Source organism: Geotrypetes seraphini, chromosome 15 (assembly GCF_902459505.1).
Source record: "Geotrypetes seraphini chromosome 15, aGeoSer1.1, whole genome shotgun sequence".
In the NCBI taxonomy this organism is placed as follows: domain Eukaryota; kingdom Metazoa; phylum Chordata; class Amphibia; order Gymnophiona; family Dermophiidae; genus Geotrypetes; species Geotrypetes seraphini.
The window spans coordinates 30,727,131-30,747,440 of NC_047098.1; the positions used below are offsets into that span (position 1 = coordinate 30,727,131).

At 42.7% G+C, this 20,310-nt stretch overlaps 1 protein-coding gene across 2 annotated transcripts in view; it reads right to left on the reverse strand.

The window, feature by feature from the left end:
• The window catches only part of SMG6 (SMG6 nonsense mediated mRNA decay factor), a 317,581-nt gene that overhangs the window by 285,624 nt on the left and 11,647 nt on the right, over positions 1 to 20,310 (reverse strand). For both annotated transcript variants that reach the window (XM_033921220.1, XM_033921221.1), the window contains exons 2-8: positions 14,879 to 15,032; positions 12,394 to 14,014; positions 11,937 to 12,129; positions 7,970 to 8,080; positions 7,354 to 7,460; positions 6,846 to 6,924; positions 871 to 981 (exon numbers count right to left, since the gene is read on the reverse strand). In XM_033921220.1, the coding sequence (XP_033777111.1) occupies positions 871 to 981; positions 6,846 to 6,924; positions 7,354 to 7,460; positions 7,970 to 8,080; positions 11,937 to 12,129; positions 12,394 to 14,000 (2,208 nt within the window). In that variant the 5' untranslated portion in view covers positions 14,001 to 14,014; positions 14,879 to 15,032. The remainder of the gene's footprint in view (positions 1 to 870; positions 982 to 6,845; positions 6,925 to 7,353; positions 7,461 to 7,969; positions 8,081 to 11,936; positions 12,130 to 12,393; positions 14,015 to 14,878; positions 15,033 to 20,310) is intronic.

A 20,310-nucleotide genomic window follows, 5' to 3' on the forward strand; every position in this document is an offset into this window, starting at 1 on the left:
GTCATGCGCGGCGTGCGGGTGGGGCGGCGCTTGGCTGCGTGGGCTCAGGTGGGGGCTCTCCAGCATGCGAGGGGCATCCTACATGGAGGGCTGGCCGGCAGATGGAGGAAGCATCCCTCTGAAGGCACTATGAGGTTATCCGGTGGCTGGCATCCTCCCCGAAGCGGCACTGTGGGGTTCTCCGGCGGCTGGCATCCCTCCCGAAGCGGCACTATCGGGTTCTTCTTCCGATGATGGACGGAGGAGACGGTGCTGCAGCACCCAGCCCAGACAAGTACAGACCCCGAATTCTGGAACCAATCGTTGCTGTTGCCACTATTCTCAATGGGGAACTTTGTTTTGATAAATGAGCATTTTGGATTACGAGCATGCTCCTGGAACGGATTATGCTCGTAATCCAAGGTACCACTGTATTTTAGTTTGAACATTGTTACAATTATCCATACCCAGCTTAAAGAACTTTAAATAAATAACTCTCAAATTAAATTTTTGTTGGTTTTGCAATTTTATAATTTAAATTATAATGTGCCACGAAAAACATTTGCTCCATTTAGTTTTCTGTAGCTAAAAATGTTTGAGAGACACTGGGTTGGAGCAATGGGCTTAGATCCTGAGGAATTGGATTCACTTCCCACTTCAGCTCCTTTTGACTCTAAGCAAGTCACCTAACCCTCCACTGCCCCAGGTAGAAGACTTAGATTGCGAATCCACTAGGGACAGAGTAAGTGCCTACATGTAATTTGTATAAATCACTTTGATTGTACCCACAGAAAAGCGGTATATCAAATCCACAAGCCTTGACCCTTTAACTTGCTGTCCCTCTAGCTGTTCCTTTTCCCGTAGCATACCAGCCTTCACCAGACTACTCACCTTGCGCTTGGTTTCCTCAAACAAGCTGATGAGGCTCTCCTTGGCAGTGAGGATAGGGTTGCTGGCAGCCAGGCTGCGCATGTAGTAATACACAGCATCTAGTTTCCTTCTCTACAGTAAAAGAAAGAAGTGAAATTATTGGATATTTTCTCACAGGCTATTTACACTTCTTAATTTTTTAAAATGTACTGTATATTCTGCACTATCATACAATTCTAGGCAGAGTACATAAAAACATACATAATAAAATAAACATACATAAAAGAAAAACAACTATAAAGTCCTCTACAATAAATTAAAACTTGTTAAAACAAAATAGTTCAATACAAAAGCTCATCAGGAAAACTAAATCCACACCTAAATATCTTTAAAAATAATTAAATATACACAGCAAATAACCAGCAGTATGTTAGGTAGCAGCAAAAGCCTGAATAAACTTATAGACTCTAATGAAGATGAACAGCAGTATTTTCCAGTTTGCAGGATCTTTAACTAGAAATTGTTTTTCTGTTCACTTGTGTCAAGAACACCACAGACGACATAAGTTCTCTTTGTTATGCATGATACCAGGCTGATGGGACCAAGTGAATCAGGGCCAGTCAAAACATTTTGCCGAACTTGTGGAAGCTGAAGGTTTGCCACCATCTTGGACTTTACTTCATTACGTAGTCTGACATCAAAAAAGGCCAGACCAGCCAAAATTTCTGACAAATACCTCAGATGTCTGGTGAATGTTGTTGACGCAGCCTTAGCAACAGTCTTGTTTGGATATTTTTGAAGTTCTGAAAGCAGATGCAAGTCGTTGAGTGGTGCATTTACAGGAAGAAGTGCTTCATGCCAGTAGCAGATGTAGATAAGGCTAACAAAGAGAAACAGTTCTTTGATGCCCTGCCTTTCTTTGGCAGTAAGAGAGAACTACTGCTGGAACAGAAATCCTCTATAATAAAACCCTTACCCGTGCATACACAGTTGAAACAGCGTGATCCCTGCCGCCATGATTTTTGCTTCCGTGTCGTGTTCCATTTGCGGCGCGCGCTGGCTTTGCGGCGTGCGTTGGCTTGTGGCGCATGCGGCGGTGAGAGCAACAGCAGGAGGGTGTCCTTCGAGGTGCTGCGAGGCGTCCGGCTGCTACTGATGCACAGGGAAGTAGAGGGGGAGAGGGAAAAGTGGCTGCTTTGGGGGGAGGGGTGTGCTGGGGGGCAGGCAGCAATCTTGGTTTGCTTGGGGGGCCAGAGAGAAATAGGCAGGGGGCCAGGGAGAGGGAGAGAGACAGACAGACAAGGGGCCAGGGAGAGACACAGACAGAAGGAATGACAAACAGACAGGGGGCCAGAGAGACAGACAGACAGCGACCAAGGAGTGAGAAAGAAAGAAAGAAAGACAGACAGACACATCTATTCTAGCACCCATTAATGTAACGGGCTTAAAGACTAGTATCTTAATATTGTAGATGGCCTTCGTCATCCATTGTGCATGGTGGAAGGTCCTTGCTCGAAATGATGGCTTCATTTTATCTGCATCTGGGAAGCCACCAAGAAAAATTAAACAGAGCTCAAGAAGCTCCTTGTAGTCATCCCTTGGAAGTGATGAATTCAAGGCTGTTCTGCAGAAATTTGCAATTTCTTTCTGAATAACTGAAGTGTCTGCATCAAACATAGTCTGCAACAACCACATATGAATCCTAGTCTATGTATGGCTAATTTTGCTGAAATCCTTTGAACATCACAACATCTGATCCTCCATTATTAACTCCAAACAGTTGGGTAAAAATGCTTCTAAGCACCAGTTTCATCATTTGATGACAGGTAAGCCATGCTAATTCTTGTCCTATTGATGATTCAATGAAGGTGCATGAACGTATTAACTACATGTGCATTTGCTCACCATTCTTCAGGCCTATATTAATTGCAGTGGTATCAAACACCAGTCCCTGGACTCATCTCCGAAGATTCCACTCATCCAGTACTGGAAATTGTTGCCAGAGAATGTGGAGAAATCAGTTAGCTTAGCAGAGTTTAAAAAAATGTTTGGATAATTTCCTAAAAGAGAAGTCCATAGGCCTTTATTAAGATGGCTTGGGGAAATCTACTGGTTATTCCTAGGATAAGCAACATAAAATCTGCTTGACAACTTGGGATCTAGCTAGGTCTTTGGAAACAGGATACTGGGCTTCATAGATCTTCGGTTTGTCCCAGTAAGGCAATTCTTATCACTACCTCCCCACTGCATGAAATGCAACACTGGAGAAATAGAACAGCACTAACTCCCAGGACTCAAAGAGTAACAACCTTACCCTCAAAAACCATACCTTGGTCATGTGCGTAAAACAGACTCCTCAACAAATATGAAACAAGGGACAAAAAAAACCCTGAACTTGAAACCTCAAGAAGTCAAACTCTGCATATACAGCAAAACTAGAGAAACAGAAATTGAAATGCAAAATATCAGAGATGCTTTTTTCCCCCAAAACTATAGAAACATGTTGGCAGATAAAGGCCAAATGGCCCATCTACAGTAACCATTATCTCTTTCTTTCTCTCTCTCCGAGAGATCCCATATGCCTATCCCAAGTCTTCTTGAATTCAGACACAGTTTCTGTCTCTACCACCTCATCTGGGAGACTGTTCCATGCATTTGCCACCCTTTCTGTAAAAAAGTATTCTCTAAGATTACTCTGATAACTTCATCCTATGCCCTCCCATCGCAGCATTTCCTTTCAAATGAAAGAGACTCGACTCATGCGCATTTACATTTACATTACATAGGTATTTAAACGTCTCTCTCAAAACACATTCCAATTAATACATTTCAGAATACAATACTGTTTTCTTCCTTTGTTGGCCTTTTTTCCCCAGTGTTTCCTCTGGTTTTCTCTGAACTCTCCTAACAGAGTCTTCTGGCCATCTGATATTTCTGCTCTCTCAATGTCCACCATCTTCCTTCTGTGTCCCTGACCCTACCCTTCCCCTCATATTCAGGCATTTGCCCTCTCAGTGTCTTTATTCTTCCCCCATATTCAGCATCTCTCCCTCTGTGTCCTTACTTTGCTCTGTCCAATTATCTCCACTTTGTTTGTTATTCATTCATTCAATTTTTTTTAGCCCATCCTCTCAAAAGAGATCAGAATGGGTTACAAATGAGGTACTCAAGCATTTTTCCTATGTGTTACAGCGGGGCAGTGGAGAATTAAGTGACTTGCCCAGGGTCACAAGGAGCAGCACGGGGTTTGAACCCACACCCTCAGGGTGCTGAGGCTGTGGCTCTAACCACTATGCCATGCCCTCCTCCCTTACTCCCTCCAACCACTATCACCTCTTCTCTGCCCAGCTTCTCTCCTCTTCCCCTTTTTTTTTTCCTTCCTCTCATACCTCAGGCCACCATTTCTCCTCTCTCTCCTGCTGCCCTCCAACAGTGCAGCAGCTCTTTCTCCCTCTCTGACTGTCCAGTATTACCCTCCTCTCCTGGGTCCAATCTCTCTCTTTCTCCCCTCTTTTCACTCTGTTCCACCCCGTCCTAGGTCCAGCATATTTTCTTCTTGCTTCCCCTCTCCCTGTATTTCCTTCTTACTGGCCTCCTGTCCTACTGAATTAGCAGCATTATTAGTTTGGACTGGCGTAAACCACTCTGATAATATTCACCAAATAATGTTCTATTAAATGCAACTGAACATAATCAAACATGAAGTAAAAAAAATGAAAAAACACAAAAGCACAAAAAAACAGAAGTCTTGATGGGGAGCTTCAGTACCGCCAACTGGTTCTGCAGGCAAAAGTATGGCACATGTGTGGTGAGCACTGAGCAGTCTTCAATTTTTTTTTTTATTAAAATGTAGCTTTTTAGATAGAAGCTCCTCAAAGCTTTTTGTTGAGATTCTTGTTTGCAAATTATTTTCTTTTTTTTTTTTTTATAATTCTTTATTCATTTTTGTATGTTACAACAAGTGTATCAATTAAACTCATATAAAACTTAAAGATACACACTTGATTAACTCACATATTAGCATCAAATTTAACATTTCATTAGGAAATTAGTATTCTATAATGTTAAAATATTATGTAAGAAATCTAAATTTATATCATTCTTATTGAATATAATAATCCCCCATCCCTCCCTCCCTCCCAATTCAATAATACATAAAATCATCTTTATTGTAAATTCATTCAAATATTGATATATTATGTAATAATCAGAAATAAAATCCCACCCCATTCCCCTCTAATCAAATATCTTATCATGGGAAAAGTTAATCATTCATTACAAAAATCTGTTAACGGTCCCCAGACTTTCTGAAATTTACTCACATAACCTTTTTGCGTTGCAATAGTGAGTTCCATTTTGTACATATGACATACAGAATTCCACCAGAAATTGTAATTTAACCTGTCATATTTTTTCCAATTGTATGTTATTTGTTGTATTGCTATTCCAGTTAAAATAAACAAAAGTTTGTTGTTATTTGGCGAAATTTGACTTCTTGCTCTCATAGTTGTTCCAAATAAAATAGTATCATATGTCAAGGCTACCGGGTTTTCTAACATCCTATTAATTTGAGGCCAAATTGATTTCCAGAATGATAAAATAAATGGACAATAGAATAAAAGATGATCTAATGTCCCAGCTTCAATATGACAATGCCAGCATCTATTAGACTTAGAACTATCTATCTTTTGTAAACAAACAGGGGTCCAAAAAGCTCTATGCAAAAGAAAAAACCAAGTTTGTCTCATAAATGCTGACACTGTACATCTTAACCTCCAAGACCAAAGTCGTGGCCAAATGGTATAAATTAATATCTGGATTTGTAAATAAAAAACCAAAAAATGGTCTTAAAGACATTTGGAGCATTGAGATAAACCATCAAATTAATGCATCTCAATGGCCACGACTTTGGTCTTGCAAATTATTTTCTGTAGATCATCATCTCTTTTAAAAATTGCAGAAAATGAAAACCTTTGGTAAAAGCTATTTGCTAATCACTTTACAGGCCACAGGTTTCTTATATCACTTAAACTGAATCTCCCATTACAAAACTATGCTAGCAAATGGACTTACAGATTTTGTGCACTTTTGTTTTGAGAAACTCAGATCTGGTGCTACATCACCCACACCAGATGTACAATTCCCTTGAATACCGGCAGGAACCACACACCCCCTCTATGCCATCATGAACACACATTTACCTAAACTGGGATAACTACAACAGAACCAGACTTCTCCCTATGCTGCCCACAAAAGCCCTCTTATCCAGATGTTCCTCTCTCCCAAGCATTCTGTGGCCACATGAATTGGTATTGTGGCCGTGGAAAGTTTGGTGAATTCTGCTATAATGGGCCTTAAAAAGAATGGCAAGGGGACAAATTTTTCCTTATCCCCATGGGAACTCATTTTCCCGTCCTATCCCAGTGAGTTCTTTTCTTGACTCTGCCTCATTCCTGCAAGTTCTGTCCTCATCTGCCCAAGTCTCAAACATTTTAAAATCATAAGTGTTCAAGATTTGTGCAGTTAAGACAGAGCTAATAGGAATGGGGCAGAGGCAGGGACAAAACTCACAGGGACGGGACAGGGAAATTGAGTTTCTGTGAGGATGGGGACAAATTTGTTCCCGTGTCATTCTATAAAAATTTTCTGTAGCCACACCACCAATTCACATGGCCATAGAAAGCCTGTGGCTCCTGGGTGGCATGGACTAATGATGAACCATAGAGTACCTTTCCCACCCCCCAGGGTTGTAACACTCAGTTTGGGAAGCTCTGCCTTATGTGCAAAGAACATCCTGTCCTCACTGGTCAAAGGGCTCCATTAGCTTCTGTGCTCTGATAGCAGCATTTCAGCTTCAGGTCTCACTTTGTCAGGGTACAGTGTGTTCCCATCAGTCTGTGTCTTGACTGGAGTATACCAGAACCAGTTTTGGCTCTTTGGAGTACAATTTGTTTCCATTGCTTTCACTTGCCATAAAGACAGGTTGCTGAACTTACCGTGTAGATGGCCAGAAGGGCCAGCTGATTGTAGGGACGGCCATTCTTGGGGGCAATCTGTTGAGCCTTCAGATACCAGCTAAGGAGCAAAGAAAGGGTGCTTGTCAGAGAAAAATATGCATGATCAGGTAGGAGCTGTGCAGCATTGTAAAATCAACTGGACATAATGGAAGCAGCATCTCCTAACAGAGGCCACTGAGAAACCACCCCTCCTTCCTTGACTTAAAACAGTTTCCATGCAGATACACACCCATCTCCACACTCCTACAGGAACTTGTGCTATGCAAGCTATTAAATTCAGAACACTCAGGTATGTAACCCCAAAATCAGTGCACTTCTATATCATGACTACTGGAAGATGGAAGAGTCTGATAGGGGATACCAACTCTATTTATGCCCTGCTTCTTATATTTCCCCTAAGCACTCACTACATGCCACTGTTGGAGATGGACCTTTTGCTTGTTTCTTATTATGGAAAGAGGAAATAGGTGATAACTATGCAAAATACCTTCGTGCTTTCCCATAATTTGTGCTGTCACTGGCTTGTTCCCGGTACCTGGCAATGTCTCCCTGGCAGATCATGCACCGCTGAGCGCTGATTAAGGCATACTTTACCTAAACAACAGAAATAACACAGGTGTCAGGAGATCAAGCAAGACTTGTAGCACTATTTCATTACAATATTTTCAGCTCTTCCTTCTTAGCCTCTTGCATACTCCTAATATTCTCTTATACCCTCAGCAGCAGAGTAGGCCATCTGGTCAACAGAATTCAACTTTCTCCAATTTTCCCCATGTTGGTGTTTCTCTGAATTCCTCTGCCACTTGCAAATAACAAATCAGGACCAAGCAATATGAAAAGAGGACAACAGGTAAAAGTAATAGCAGAGATGGGTCTGAAGTATCAAGGACGGTCCTTATTCCATGTCCACTGAACACTGGTCTAAAGAGCCTATAGAGATACAAAGTAGGTACCCAGTTCATGGTACATTATAGCAGCCTATATTACTGGGCACAAGCCCAGGTAGCATGTCAGAATTAAGCTAACAGGAAAATGCAAAGAGTGTGTTATCATAACCTCAAATAGGTAACTTGTAAGAAAGTGAAAGAGAAGAGAACACATACCGTCTTCCTCAGAGGCTTGCTACGAATAGCCATTCCATCCATGTAATCCTCCAGTTTAAACTGATAAGTGACCTGTAGCTTCTGAAGTAAAGCATCAAAGAAAGTACTGCCCTGCAGGAGTTTTAAAAAATTAAAAAGAATGTTAGATCAAAATATTCCCAGATTGCAGTATAGCAGGGTGTCCCAACTCTATCTTGGTGATCTGTCAGTCTGTCAGCATTTCAGAATATCTACAAAAGTGTGAGGATAGTAAACTGCATCACTGGAGACCTGGCATAGGCAAATTTGTTTCATGCACATTTGTATAGAATTTTATGAAAGCCTGACTCAGAAGTTAGATCACCAGAACAGGTTTGGCAACCTCTGGTGCTAGCTTTATATAGGTATACACAGGCTAAGAGATCATATGTGGTATCATTTCATTCACACCCAGAATTCTATGGGTTACAGTCTGGGAAATGGCAAACATCCCCATTACTTTCAAGGTCCTTTACAAACTTACTCCTGCCCACTCACCATCCACCTCATCTACTACCTCACACAAGAAGAACCATACTGGGTCAGACCAGTGGTTCATCTAGTCCAGTATCTTGTTTCCAGTGGCTAATCCAGATCAGAAGTACTTGACATAAACCCAATTAGAAACATTCCATGCTCCTCTTCTCATCCCTCTCTTCTACCTCTTGGTACAGTACCTCTCTGCTCTTAATTCTTTATATTTTGCAAAGGACCAATATCTCCCGCTCACCTACCCCAGGTCCAATTTCTCCCTCTCTTCCATCCCTTCCACTTTCCAGCATCTCTCCCTTCCTTCCTTCCACCGCCATGTCCATTCTCTCTCTTATTCTTCCTTCTTCTCTTCCATCTGCCCTCTGGGGTCGACCATCTCTCTCTCTCTCTCTTTCTTCCCTCCCACCATTGCCCTTCAGTGTCCCAATAGATCTCTTTCTTCCCCTCTTCCTCCACCCCAGGTCCATTATCTCTTCCATACTAAACCCTCTCTCTATCCTCCATCCCCAGTCCATTATATTTCTCTTTCTTCTCACCAACCCTCCACCCCTTCAAGTCCAACATCTCTTCCTCTCTCTTCCCTCCAGTTGTGCATCTCTTTCTTCCTTCCCTTTGCAGATCCATTATCTCTCTCTCTCTATCCTTCTCTTCTCTCCCTCTGTTGGCTACCATCTCCTCCACTCCCCAGTTTGCAGTTAAGTCTTTTCCCTCCAGTGTATGATCTAGCATCTCTCTCCCCTCACCCTGCTAGCAGTGTGACAGCTCCCCTCTCCACAAGTCTACCTTAAATATGGTTTTCCCTTGGTCCCCAGCTGTGGAAGCTTTGCCCATAAATTGACTGCATCCTGCTCCAGAGCTTTCCCTTTGATCCATCCCCCCACACCAATGCAACGTCCTGTGTCTGCAGGGGCAAGACTGGTCAGATGAAAAACACCAGCATGCAGATATCAGGCAGTGTATGAGCCTTGCTGCCATAGTAAAGAACCAAGAGAAGATCAATTTTGTTGAAGAAAGAAAATAAGACTTATGGGTTTTCCCATTTTATTATACCAGCTTTCTCTCTCATTCAGCACTTTATTTACACTCTCAATTTTTCTTCTCAAATACTTCCTTCACATATACAGAGCACTCATAAACAGCTCCTCCTCTTCTGAATTCTTCCATTGCTCTCCTCTGACACACCTGCAAAGTCCCTTTTTAACTTATGCAATCAGAAGGCTTATCTCATAAAACGCAGAACTCCTACACATTCCAACTACAGTTTTAAATTAATTTTAAAACCTTAATTTTTGGAAATTAATTATTCAACTAAGCTGACACTCAAAAATATTATTCTATCAAAATATTGCAAACATTAATTTGCAGGAACTTTATTTTTTAACTCTGAAAAATAGCAGTGTTTTTGTAAGGCAGCTAACATATAACACTGCCCAGGAGATATCCAGCACCTTTGCTGGTCCCTTGAAATTTTTAAAAATCTTTCAATTTTAATGTTTTTTATATTTATTTGCCAGACTCCTTTGCAATTACTGTGCAAGCATGATAAAATCAAACCAAAACTACCGTTGTTGGGTCTCCTGCTACCTCCGCTTTGTCTCGCAGCAGTCTCCGAGCCCAAAATATACTTAATTATATGTGCAACTGCGCATGTGTGGTCGTGATATCATCATGAATCATGCCACCACTATAGGACCCTCATTTTCCCCTCTCTGGGCTCCCTCCAATCTCCTGGCATTTTCAAAACGTTGGTGGCTCAGTGTTTATTTTGGCTCCGAGACTCTCTCTCCAGAGCTTCGGCCTGCCCCCCTCCATCCCACATAGGTGCGAAACGTCACTGATGACATCATCACCACACATGGCAACATGTTTCAGCCTGGCCCAGGCTTCGGCAAAAGCCTGGGCCTTTCATGCCTGCTCTTCCAAGCACTGCCTGCTCTACAAGTGGCCCGGAAGAGAGGCGAAGAACTCCAGATCCGGCGCAATCACCCAATCCACATCCAGACACGGGAAGCCCCCCACTACTGGGCTCTACAAGCCCCCCCACCCCTACCCTCTCTTCCCAGGAGGTATTTTTATAAAATTTTAATATTCTGGTTATATTAAGGACTACAACAGGGTAGAGTGTGATTTAAAAATAAATCCGATCTGGAATTGGTTAGTTGGGATAACTGCATGATCTTCAAAACCTGAAGTGAACGATCCCTCCCCCTGGGAATTTGTTAATATTGGGGCCAATATTTAGCCTGAGGTGATAAGCAGCTAAGAGCCATTTCCAGCTGTAGGCTGACCTAAAACCCAGATATTCACAGCAGTGAATATTCAGGTATGGTCTCTAATCAGAATGTTGGCACTGGCCAATATTCACACTTGTGTTTGGTTAACTCTGCACATAAAGTTAGGATGACTGGTTTGCTTTCCTAACTTTCTGCATTTACTTAGCCAATCAGCGAACTGAATATTGCCACTAACCAGCTAAGCTGGCACTTTGCCCCTTAACCTAGCCAGTTAGGAGATGGCTGATTAGTGGTGATATTCAGGGGCACTACCCAGTTAAGGACAGGTTTGGGATTAATTTCATTAACAACAAACCAAACCACAAAGGAAAAAACCTGAGGTCCAACTGTCTGCAGTAACCAACAATCCAGAACAAACAAACCAAAAACTGCAGACTTGGTACACGATGCAGGCTGACTTTATTTATAACAAGTAAAACATTGGTTAAAAACCTTTTACCAGGCAAGGGACCCAACACGGTCCGTGTTTCGTATAATCTTCATCAGGGGTCCACTTTTGATAAAAGGAAAAGTTATCAAAAGGATAGCCTTGGACACATAGCAGTGAGGCACGCTGAGAAATCTAAAGCACTGGTAACACGCTGTGGAAGTCGCCGGGATCCAGTAAGTTCTGGATTAATTTCATTAAGCCATTGTGCAAGGGCAGGAGAATTTCCTGTCCAGTTAAACCCATTATATTTTCAAAACCATGCTAGCCCAAAATTAACACTTACTGTGTGTAGGAAACTACAGTATGGAGCCAAGAATAAGCACAGTACCCCATTCACATCTACTCTAAAAAAGGTTAACCCATCCTTAGTATTATATTAGTGATTTTTATTCCGCCATTACCTTGCAGTTAGTCTAGACCAGGGGTCTCAGTCCCTCCTTGAGGGCCGCAATCCAGTTGGATTTTCAGGATTTCCCCAATGAATATGCATGAGATCTATGCGCATGCACTGCTTTCAATGCATATTCTTTAGGGAAATCATGAAAACCCGACTGGATTGCGGCCCTCAAGGAGGGACTTTGAGATCCCTGGTCTAGACTAACAGACTACAGGAATAAGAGTGTAGGATCTCAAGACTATCCAAAATAAATAAATAATGTCTGACTGCAGAAAGAGCAGAATTCTCTTCCATTAGCACGTACCAAAAAAAATGTTTCCATTTTGTACTACTTACCTCATCCAAGAGCTCCAAAAGTTTCCTGCGAATTCCCTCTGCATTCTCACTTGCTGGATCCTTCAGGAACTGACGGAATTTCTCAATCACCTGATAAAAGGCATGTTTCCATAGAATTTGATCCACATTCTGGGAATCTGAGAATTCAATGTCACTAAGGATGCATCGCTCATACAACTGGAGAAGTTCCATTCTGCAAAAAGAGAAGATCACTAGCTGACCAGAGAAAAGGACAGCGTCAAACAGGTAAAACAACCCTCCTTTATTTTATTTAAAAAGTTTTAAATAGAATTTTACTGAAGAAATATATTTCAAAATGGCTCACAAAGACACAAAACAATAATAGACTGAAAACAACAAAACAAGCACAGAACCAGAATTAACTAAGTAACTAATAATGTGGAAAAGGAAAGGGGGTTTCACCCTTATGTTTCTCTCTCCCTTGGATGATTCCTACCTGAGCAGAGTCATCTTCTCCAGACCTTCAGGGCTGATTCTGTCCCTGGAAAGCAGGTTGCTGAGTTGCAGTTCCTGGTTATCTGCCACCCGCAGAAGACGTGCAAGCTCTTGCTGCTGCATGTTCCGTACCTGCTGTTCCATCTCCTCAGGACTCAAGGGGCTGCTAGGGAAATAGTGTCCTGCAGGAGGGGGGTATCCTGGATAACATGATCCTGTGTACATGCTATGATTTGGCCCCATTTGATACTGCAAGGAATAAGCTCCATAAGGATACTGGGGACTGGGATTTGAGCCTGTGTTCCTGTGAAAGTAATATGGGTTGTCAGAGCTCTGAAACCTGTAGAAGGGGGCCGAGGTGAGTCGAGGACCAGACTGAGAGCTATCTCCTGGTGCCACAGGGCTTGTTTCATCATCTGTATCCAGAAAATGCAGTGCATGAGTTGAATTTCTTAGCGCAGGCTTTTGTTCTGGATTGTTTGGGTCCCACAGACGGCGGTTCATGCCTCCACGGCCTCTTCCCCACACTGCCTTGCTGGTAAGTTTTGGTGCCAAGTGGACAGTTTCTGGTATTCCCCCAGAGCTAGCACAGAGGTCAGTATTGGCAGGGAGAATTAGTATCCCACGACCTCTTCGCCCACTTTCCTGATTGCTGAGGTCTGTGCCTCCCCTCTGGGTGCCGTCATTGTGGGAAGGAAAAGAGGAGCTGTCCTGGTTTTCTTTGACACTATCCCCTTTGCATGTCCTATTCTTGTGAGTATAATGGTGCGGCTGCTGTCTTCTCCTGCCTGGGCTCCTGAGAGGTACTGAAGGTTCTGTTTCTGCTCTTTGTTCATCATCTAGAGAGTCAGTGGATGAGTCACACATCTGTTTTTTACTGCAGCTCCTTTCCTGCCCTCTCATGTCCCCTTCAGCTGGTATCAGCCCCTCGCTGCTGTTACTACCAGCTGAGCTGCTACTACATGTGCGAGCTCGAGTCCTGCGCTTGTCTGAGTGGGAGTAACGCTTTGTGGAGATCAGCCGCCTTTGATCTTTCATCAGTCTCCCCTGATTTGTATCCTCACTGGCTTTTCGGTTCCGCTCTCTCTCTACATTCCTCCCTTTATCTCCTTTCCCAGATTTTCCTCCTTCACTCAGAGCTCCCTCTCTACTCCTTGGATCTTTGCCACTAGTTTGGTTTCTTTCTTTATCGCCCACAATGCTCAGCTGTTCTACTTTCTGGATCAAGTCCTCACCTGCTCCCAGGGTAGCTGGCTCCTTTAATGAACCCCACATTCGTTTGCCAGGCTCATAAATCTGCCTGTCTGGTTTCTTAATTCTCCTATTAACCCTGAGGCAGCCATCTGCCTCATGACCCAAGGAACCATCTCTGCTGGCCACCTCTCCATTTTTTCTAGACATGCCATTCCTTTGGCAGTGACCATCACTAGAGGGAGTCAGCTCCTTGTCACTGGTGGCTTCATCCCGGGACTCCTCAGATTGGTTCCCCTCACTCCCTGAAGTATCCTGTTTTATTTCCTTATGTTTGTTTCTCAGGCGTGAAAGCCGGGGTTTGTACAGCTCCAGATCTGGTCTCCTGTTATCTCTCCGTTGCCTGGGCTCCTTCATTTCTTTCAGAGGCTCTATGAGGAAGGGAAAGAAAAAAAACCTCAGGAAAAGAGAAGCAGCAAATAAGAGCAAACTCTGTCAATGAAAATCAAGGAATTTGATATTTTAGTACAGAACAGTATTTTATCATGATATTTTCATGCTGAATGTATTGTCCCTGGATAAATATCTATAGTAACTAGCAACTCTAGAAAAAAGGAGTTATGCCCAGCAGGCAGGGCACACCAGTCACTTACCCTGAAGAGCTCAGGATCCTTTAACCAGACGGTTTGAGGGTCTGCAGTGCTACATTAAAGCTAGCACAGGTTATGTAAACAGTTTTGTTTCTCTGTGAGATCTGTGAATCTGCTAGTTCTGGTATTCCTTTAAAAATTCCATACCCAGTGTTCTATAGAATCTTCTTTATTTGCTCACACTAAGTCTCTTTCAAGCTGTACAGGTAAACAATATATCCTCAAACCTGGACCATCTTTGTGGCATGGAGTAGCAGCAGCCTAGTGCTTAGAGGAGGGATAAAGAAGCAGAGAACCAGGAAATGAATCTCATTTGCCCATTAATGCTTTTTGGGACCTTAGGCAAGTCACTTTACTCTCCATCACTATTAGTGAGTAGAAAGAGACCACATCATCTGCTACTCTGGAGGACCAGTAGTATCTTTAGCTTTTTCCTTATTAGTGGGTTAGTTTTTTTGTTTAAAAAAACTTGAGATCAGGAACATCTGCAGCCCCAGAGAGGGACAAAGAAACAAGCAGACTTCGAATGAACAAGGAGACAGAGAGAGGGCCCAGAAATAAGCTCCAAATTTAAAAGAAGTATTAATATAGACTAGGTAATATTTTATGCAATTAATCTGGTATTGAAGTGAAATTTGAACTTACTTATTAATTTCTTTTCTTTGAATCCTGCCGAACCAGTACAGCGATGAGTGGAGTTACGTCCGCCTACCAGCAGATGGAGGCAAATAACTTCTACCTAAAGCGCGAAGCCCTGGTATAATAGAGAGTGCAGCCAGAACAGATAGCCAGTATTTGTCTGTCAAAGATAACACAAATACATTAAATCAAATCTCTTCACATAGTTTCAAAATCCTTTTTTTAATCACTGCCCATTAATGATTTTTTTCCCAACTTTTCATGCTCACCATGCTGAGGAAGGAAGAGAATCACTTGATTGCACACACTTATGTGCGTGCATATACGAGGATTAAATGAAAAATGATGCCTCTACCTCCATAACTTTTGTTTAAAATGAAGATCTTATAATAATTTTTTTTAACCCCAAATAATGCTCTTTTATTACATGTATGTATTTTTCTACATAGCTGCCACCATTCGCCGCACATTTCTGCTGATGGACAAGTTTTTGAAAGTTATTATGAAAGAACTGCACATCATCTCTCTTCAAACGCTCTTTTCACCTCTTCATTCAAATCAAACAGATGCCCCCCAACAGGAAAGTGCAGGTACCGACAGGAAAGTAAGACTTGACAGATCACCACAAAAAAATACCCAATTAAAAAAAAAAAAAAGACCCCTGCTTCCTCCCTCAGGGCCGGCAAGCAGGATGCCCACTCCTTCCTGCCACTGGGGTCCCCTCCCCTCCCCCCGTACCTTAAGGTGAAGAACGGCAGGAGGGATGCCCACTCCCTCCTAGTGGAAAACTGCCGGGGGTCCCCTGATAAGCCGGTCTGTCCATCCACCATTTTGAAGAGACAGGCCTGCCGGACAGAGGGAGTGGGCATCCCTTCAGCCACTCTTCAACATTAAGGTAATGGGGAAGTACAGAGGGGTGGTGGGATGTCTGGGGACTCCGGTGGCTTGCCAGCAGGAGGGAGTGGGCATCCCTCCTGTCATTCTTCAGCATTAATTAACGGGGGACAGGGGGTTGTCAGAGGGTTCGGGCAGCAGTGAATAGGACAGGAGGGAGTGGACATCCCTCCTGCCGATCTTGTACAGGATGTGTGTGTGGAGGAGGGGCTGGGCAACGGCAGGCAAGGGGGTGGTGTCAATGGGATAGGGGACTTTCCCTTCTGCTGCTCTCCCTGCTGGTCAATCAGTTGAGCAGGCAGGACTTGAAGATACCAGAGGCTCATTTGATTGGGGCAGGGAGTGCAGCCTTGACAGGAGGAGCTGTACCTAGCAATTACTACTACTATTACTATTAAATATTTCTATAGCGCTAAAAGACCCATGCAGCGCTGCACAGAGTCACAAAGAGTAAGAAAACAGTCCCTGCTCGAAACAGCTTACAATCTAAACAGGCAAGACAGACAAACAGGATGGCAGGGATACAGTTAAGGGGAACGGTTAATCAACGGGCTGGGTTGGAGGGCAGAGGAGTAGTGTTAAGAATTGAAAGCTATATCAAAAATGTGGGTTTTCAGTCTGCTTTTAAACAAGGGAAGGGGCTTTACGGACAAACTCAGATAATTTATTCCAGGCATTGGGGGCAGCTAGATGAAAGGAACAAAGTCTGGAATTGGCAGAGGAGGAGAAGGGTAATGCTAAGAGTGACTTATCTGAGATGGAGTTCTCTGGGAGGTGTATAAGGAGAGAGCAGCGAGGAGAGATATTGAGGGGCAGCAGAGTGAACACACTTGTAGGTCAGCAATAAGATCTTGAACTGTATGCGATAGCAGATAGGGAGTCAGTGAAGAAACTTAAGGAGAGGGATGACATGAGCATAGCGAGGTTGGTAGAAGATGAGACGCGCAGCAGAGTTTTGCACAGATTGCAAGGGGGAGAGTCGACACTGCAGGATACCAGTTAGGAGTAGATTGCAGTAATCTAAGCGTGAGGTTACAAGAGCTTGAGAGGAAGGGGCGAATTTTGGTGATATTGATGAGATAGAAGTGACAGGTCTTAGCAGCTTGTTGGATATACGTAGAAAATGAGAGGTCAGAATCGAAGACCACTCCAAGGTTGCGAGCAGAGGAGACTGGAACAATGACAGTATTATTTACAGAGATGGAGAAAGGAGGAGAAGGAGCAGAGGGTTTAGGAGGAAAGCGGAGCAGCTCAGTCTTGGACATATTTAGTTTCAGATGATGGCAGGACATCCAGGCAGCAATGTCAGCCAAACAAGCAGAGACTTTTTCTTGGACTTTAGGTGAAATTTCAGGTGTAGAGGTTCATAGGTGTAGATCTGGGAGTCATCAGCATATAGGTGATACTGGAAACCATGGGAGGAGATCAGGGCACTGAGGGAAGAGGTGTAGAAAGAGAAGAGGTCCTAAGACAGAACCCTGGGGTACACCAACCGCTAGCAGGGTAGCAGCAGAAGAGGACTCACAAACACATAAACTAAAGGTGCGTTGGGAAAGGTAGGAGGCAAACCAGGAGAGGACAGACTCATGGAATCCAAATGAGGACAGCATATCAAGGAGTAAGCTGTGATTTATTTACTCTTCTGAGTAAGCACACGGCACAGTTACTCCCCTCTCCCCCCCTTTACCGGCAATTCTCTGCAGAAATAGCATGCATATAATTTGCATGCTATTATGCTGAGAATCACTTGTCACATCACCCTACTACCGCCATTACATCGACTCACCGGATTTTACCGGTGAGTTTTGAGAATCTGGTCCAGAGTGGTTAATAGAAAGTGTTAACTCTGAATAAATTATTCTGCTGGCAGTATCTGCTTTTCAACACTGAAAAAGGAACACAAAATTTCAACGGATTTTCTCAACTGAAAAATTTGACTAAAGAATGCCAAAAACATGAATGCTCTCAGCCACACTTAAGAGTTACTTTGTAGCTCAAAATGTTTGGCCAAATTCGTACTAATCTCTAACTTGATGAACATTGCAGACTTGGAATTCTGAGACACAATGAGGGTCGGAAAAAAACGAGATGTTTTGAAGAGATTAATTGATGTGGTTTGTTTTCTCGGTCAACAAGAACTAGCATTTCGAGGCCACGATGAATCTGTACAGTCAATCAGCAGAGGGAATTATGTGCAACTGCTACAGATTTGGTCGAGTAATGACTCGGGGCTCCTTTTGCTAAGTTGCGATAGCATTTTCAGCGCGTGCTAAACCCACGCTATGTGGTTAGAACTAATGTCAGATCAATGCTGGAGTTAGCGTCTAGCGCGCACTATTCCGCGCATTAATGCCCTAACACAGCTTAGTAAAAGGAGCCCTCAGTTTTGTGTCAGCACTTGGAAATGGCTACAGTTTTCTCAGGAACATGAAACCATATTCAAAATAACATAATTTCTTCAGTTAAAGAAGAATTATAGAAATCAACATTTGTTGCTTTCTTGGCTGATGAATCTCCTGATGTAGCTTTCTCAACTTTCTATATCTGTGAGATATACTACAGATGACAGTGGACCAAAGGAAAGATTTTTGGGGTTCCTCAAAGTGACAGATAGAAGTGCACAGGGAATTTCAATGCTTATCTTCCAAACTCTTAAGGTTCTAGTGTAGGGGTGTCCAACCTTTTGGCTTCCCTGGGCCGCATTGGCCCCTCCCAAAATTTTCTGGGGCCGCACAAATGCTGCAGCAAGACAGAGGAAGGAGTCGGCAAGACGGTAAACACCCGGAGACAGCAGAGGAAAACACTGCATCGCCCTGGACCAGGACCGCACAAAATACTTCAAGAGGCCGCATGTGGCACTCGGGCCGCAGGTTGGACACCCCTGTTCTAGTGCTTGGAAAAGCTTGTAGTACAAGCATTTGATGGCACTCCAGTCATGGCTTCAAACTTGTGTGGAGTGCAATCCACGATTCAAAAAGAAGCATCTAATGCAGTGTTTGTTCACTGTTATGCACATATCTTAAACTTAGTACTGAGTCAAAGTGCTGGATTTATTCGCCAGTGCAAAATTTTCGTTTCTACTCTGAGCTGCATTTTTCACAAAGTCAAGTAAGAGAATTCAGCTACTAGATAACCTTGTAAAAGTAAGAATCCCATGGCTGCTACACAATGGAATTGTAGTTCACAGAGTGTCAACATTGTGAAAGAGAATAAAAAAGGATTACTTGAGCCATTTCAAGATATAATTAATAATGCTCAAGAATGGGATAGTGAAACAGTATTTGCTGCATCAGGTTTTCTTCACAGACTCGATGACTTGAGCTTTCCTTCCTGTTGATGATCTTGGTGCAGTTTTTGCTCACACAATTGTCTTGTTTCCTATTTTACATGCAAAACAATTTGATAGTACATATTGCCAACAAAAGGTAAAAGATGTAAAATAATTCTTAATTGGTCAGAGAAAAAAGTTTCAGGAAATATATGAAAGCTTGGAGGAGGAAATGGGCCCTGCAAAGAATCAAAGTCGTGGAGGGAAAAATGCTTGAGTACCTGAATAAATTCATGTAAACCATTCTGAGTGAGCTCCCTTGGGAGAACGGTATAGAAAATTAAATAAAGAATTTTGCAGCTAATATCCAGCACAAATGACTGTTCCTTGAAATAATAGATTGCTTGTTGTTCAAAATCAAAGAGAGGTTTTCTGACTTGGCCAAACTCTTGTAGGTTATTGGATAGAAAACAGAGGGTAGGGTTAAATGGTCATTTTTCTCAATGTAGGAGAGTAAACAGTTATTTATAAGTGATCTGGAAATTGGAACGACAAGTGAAATGATTAAATTTGCAGATGACACTAAACTGTTCAAAGTTGTTAAAACGCATGCGGATTGTGAAAAATTGCAGGCGGACCTTAGGAAATTGGAAGACTGGGCGTCCAAGTGGCAGATTAAATTTAATGTGGACAAATGCAAAGTGATGCACATTAGGAAGAATAACCCAAATCATAGTTACTGGATGCTAGGGTCTACCTTGGGGGTTTGCGCCCAAGAAAAGGATTTGGGTGTCAACATAGACAATACGATGAAACCTTCCGCCCAATGTGTGGAAGCAGCCAAAAAACAAACAGGATGCTAAGAATTATTTTTAAAAGGATGGTTAACAAGAATAAGAATGTTATAATGCCCCTGTATCGCTCCATGGTGTGACATCATCTGGAATATTGCGTTCAATTCTGGTCTCCTTATCTCAAGAAAGATATAGCGGCACTAGAAAAGGTTCAAAGAAAAGCGACCAAGATGGCAAATAGGATGGAACTCCTCTCGTATGAGGAAGGACTAAAAATGTTAGGGCTCTTCAGCTTGGAAAAGAGATGGCTGAGGGAAGATATGATTAAAGTCTACAAAATAATCCTGAATGGTGTATATCGGGTACAAGTGGATTGATTTTTCACTCCGTCACAAATTACAAAGCCTAGGGCACACTCTAAGTTACAGGGAAATACTTTTAAATCCAATAGGAGGAAATATTTTTTCACTCAGAAAATAGTT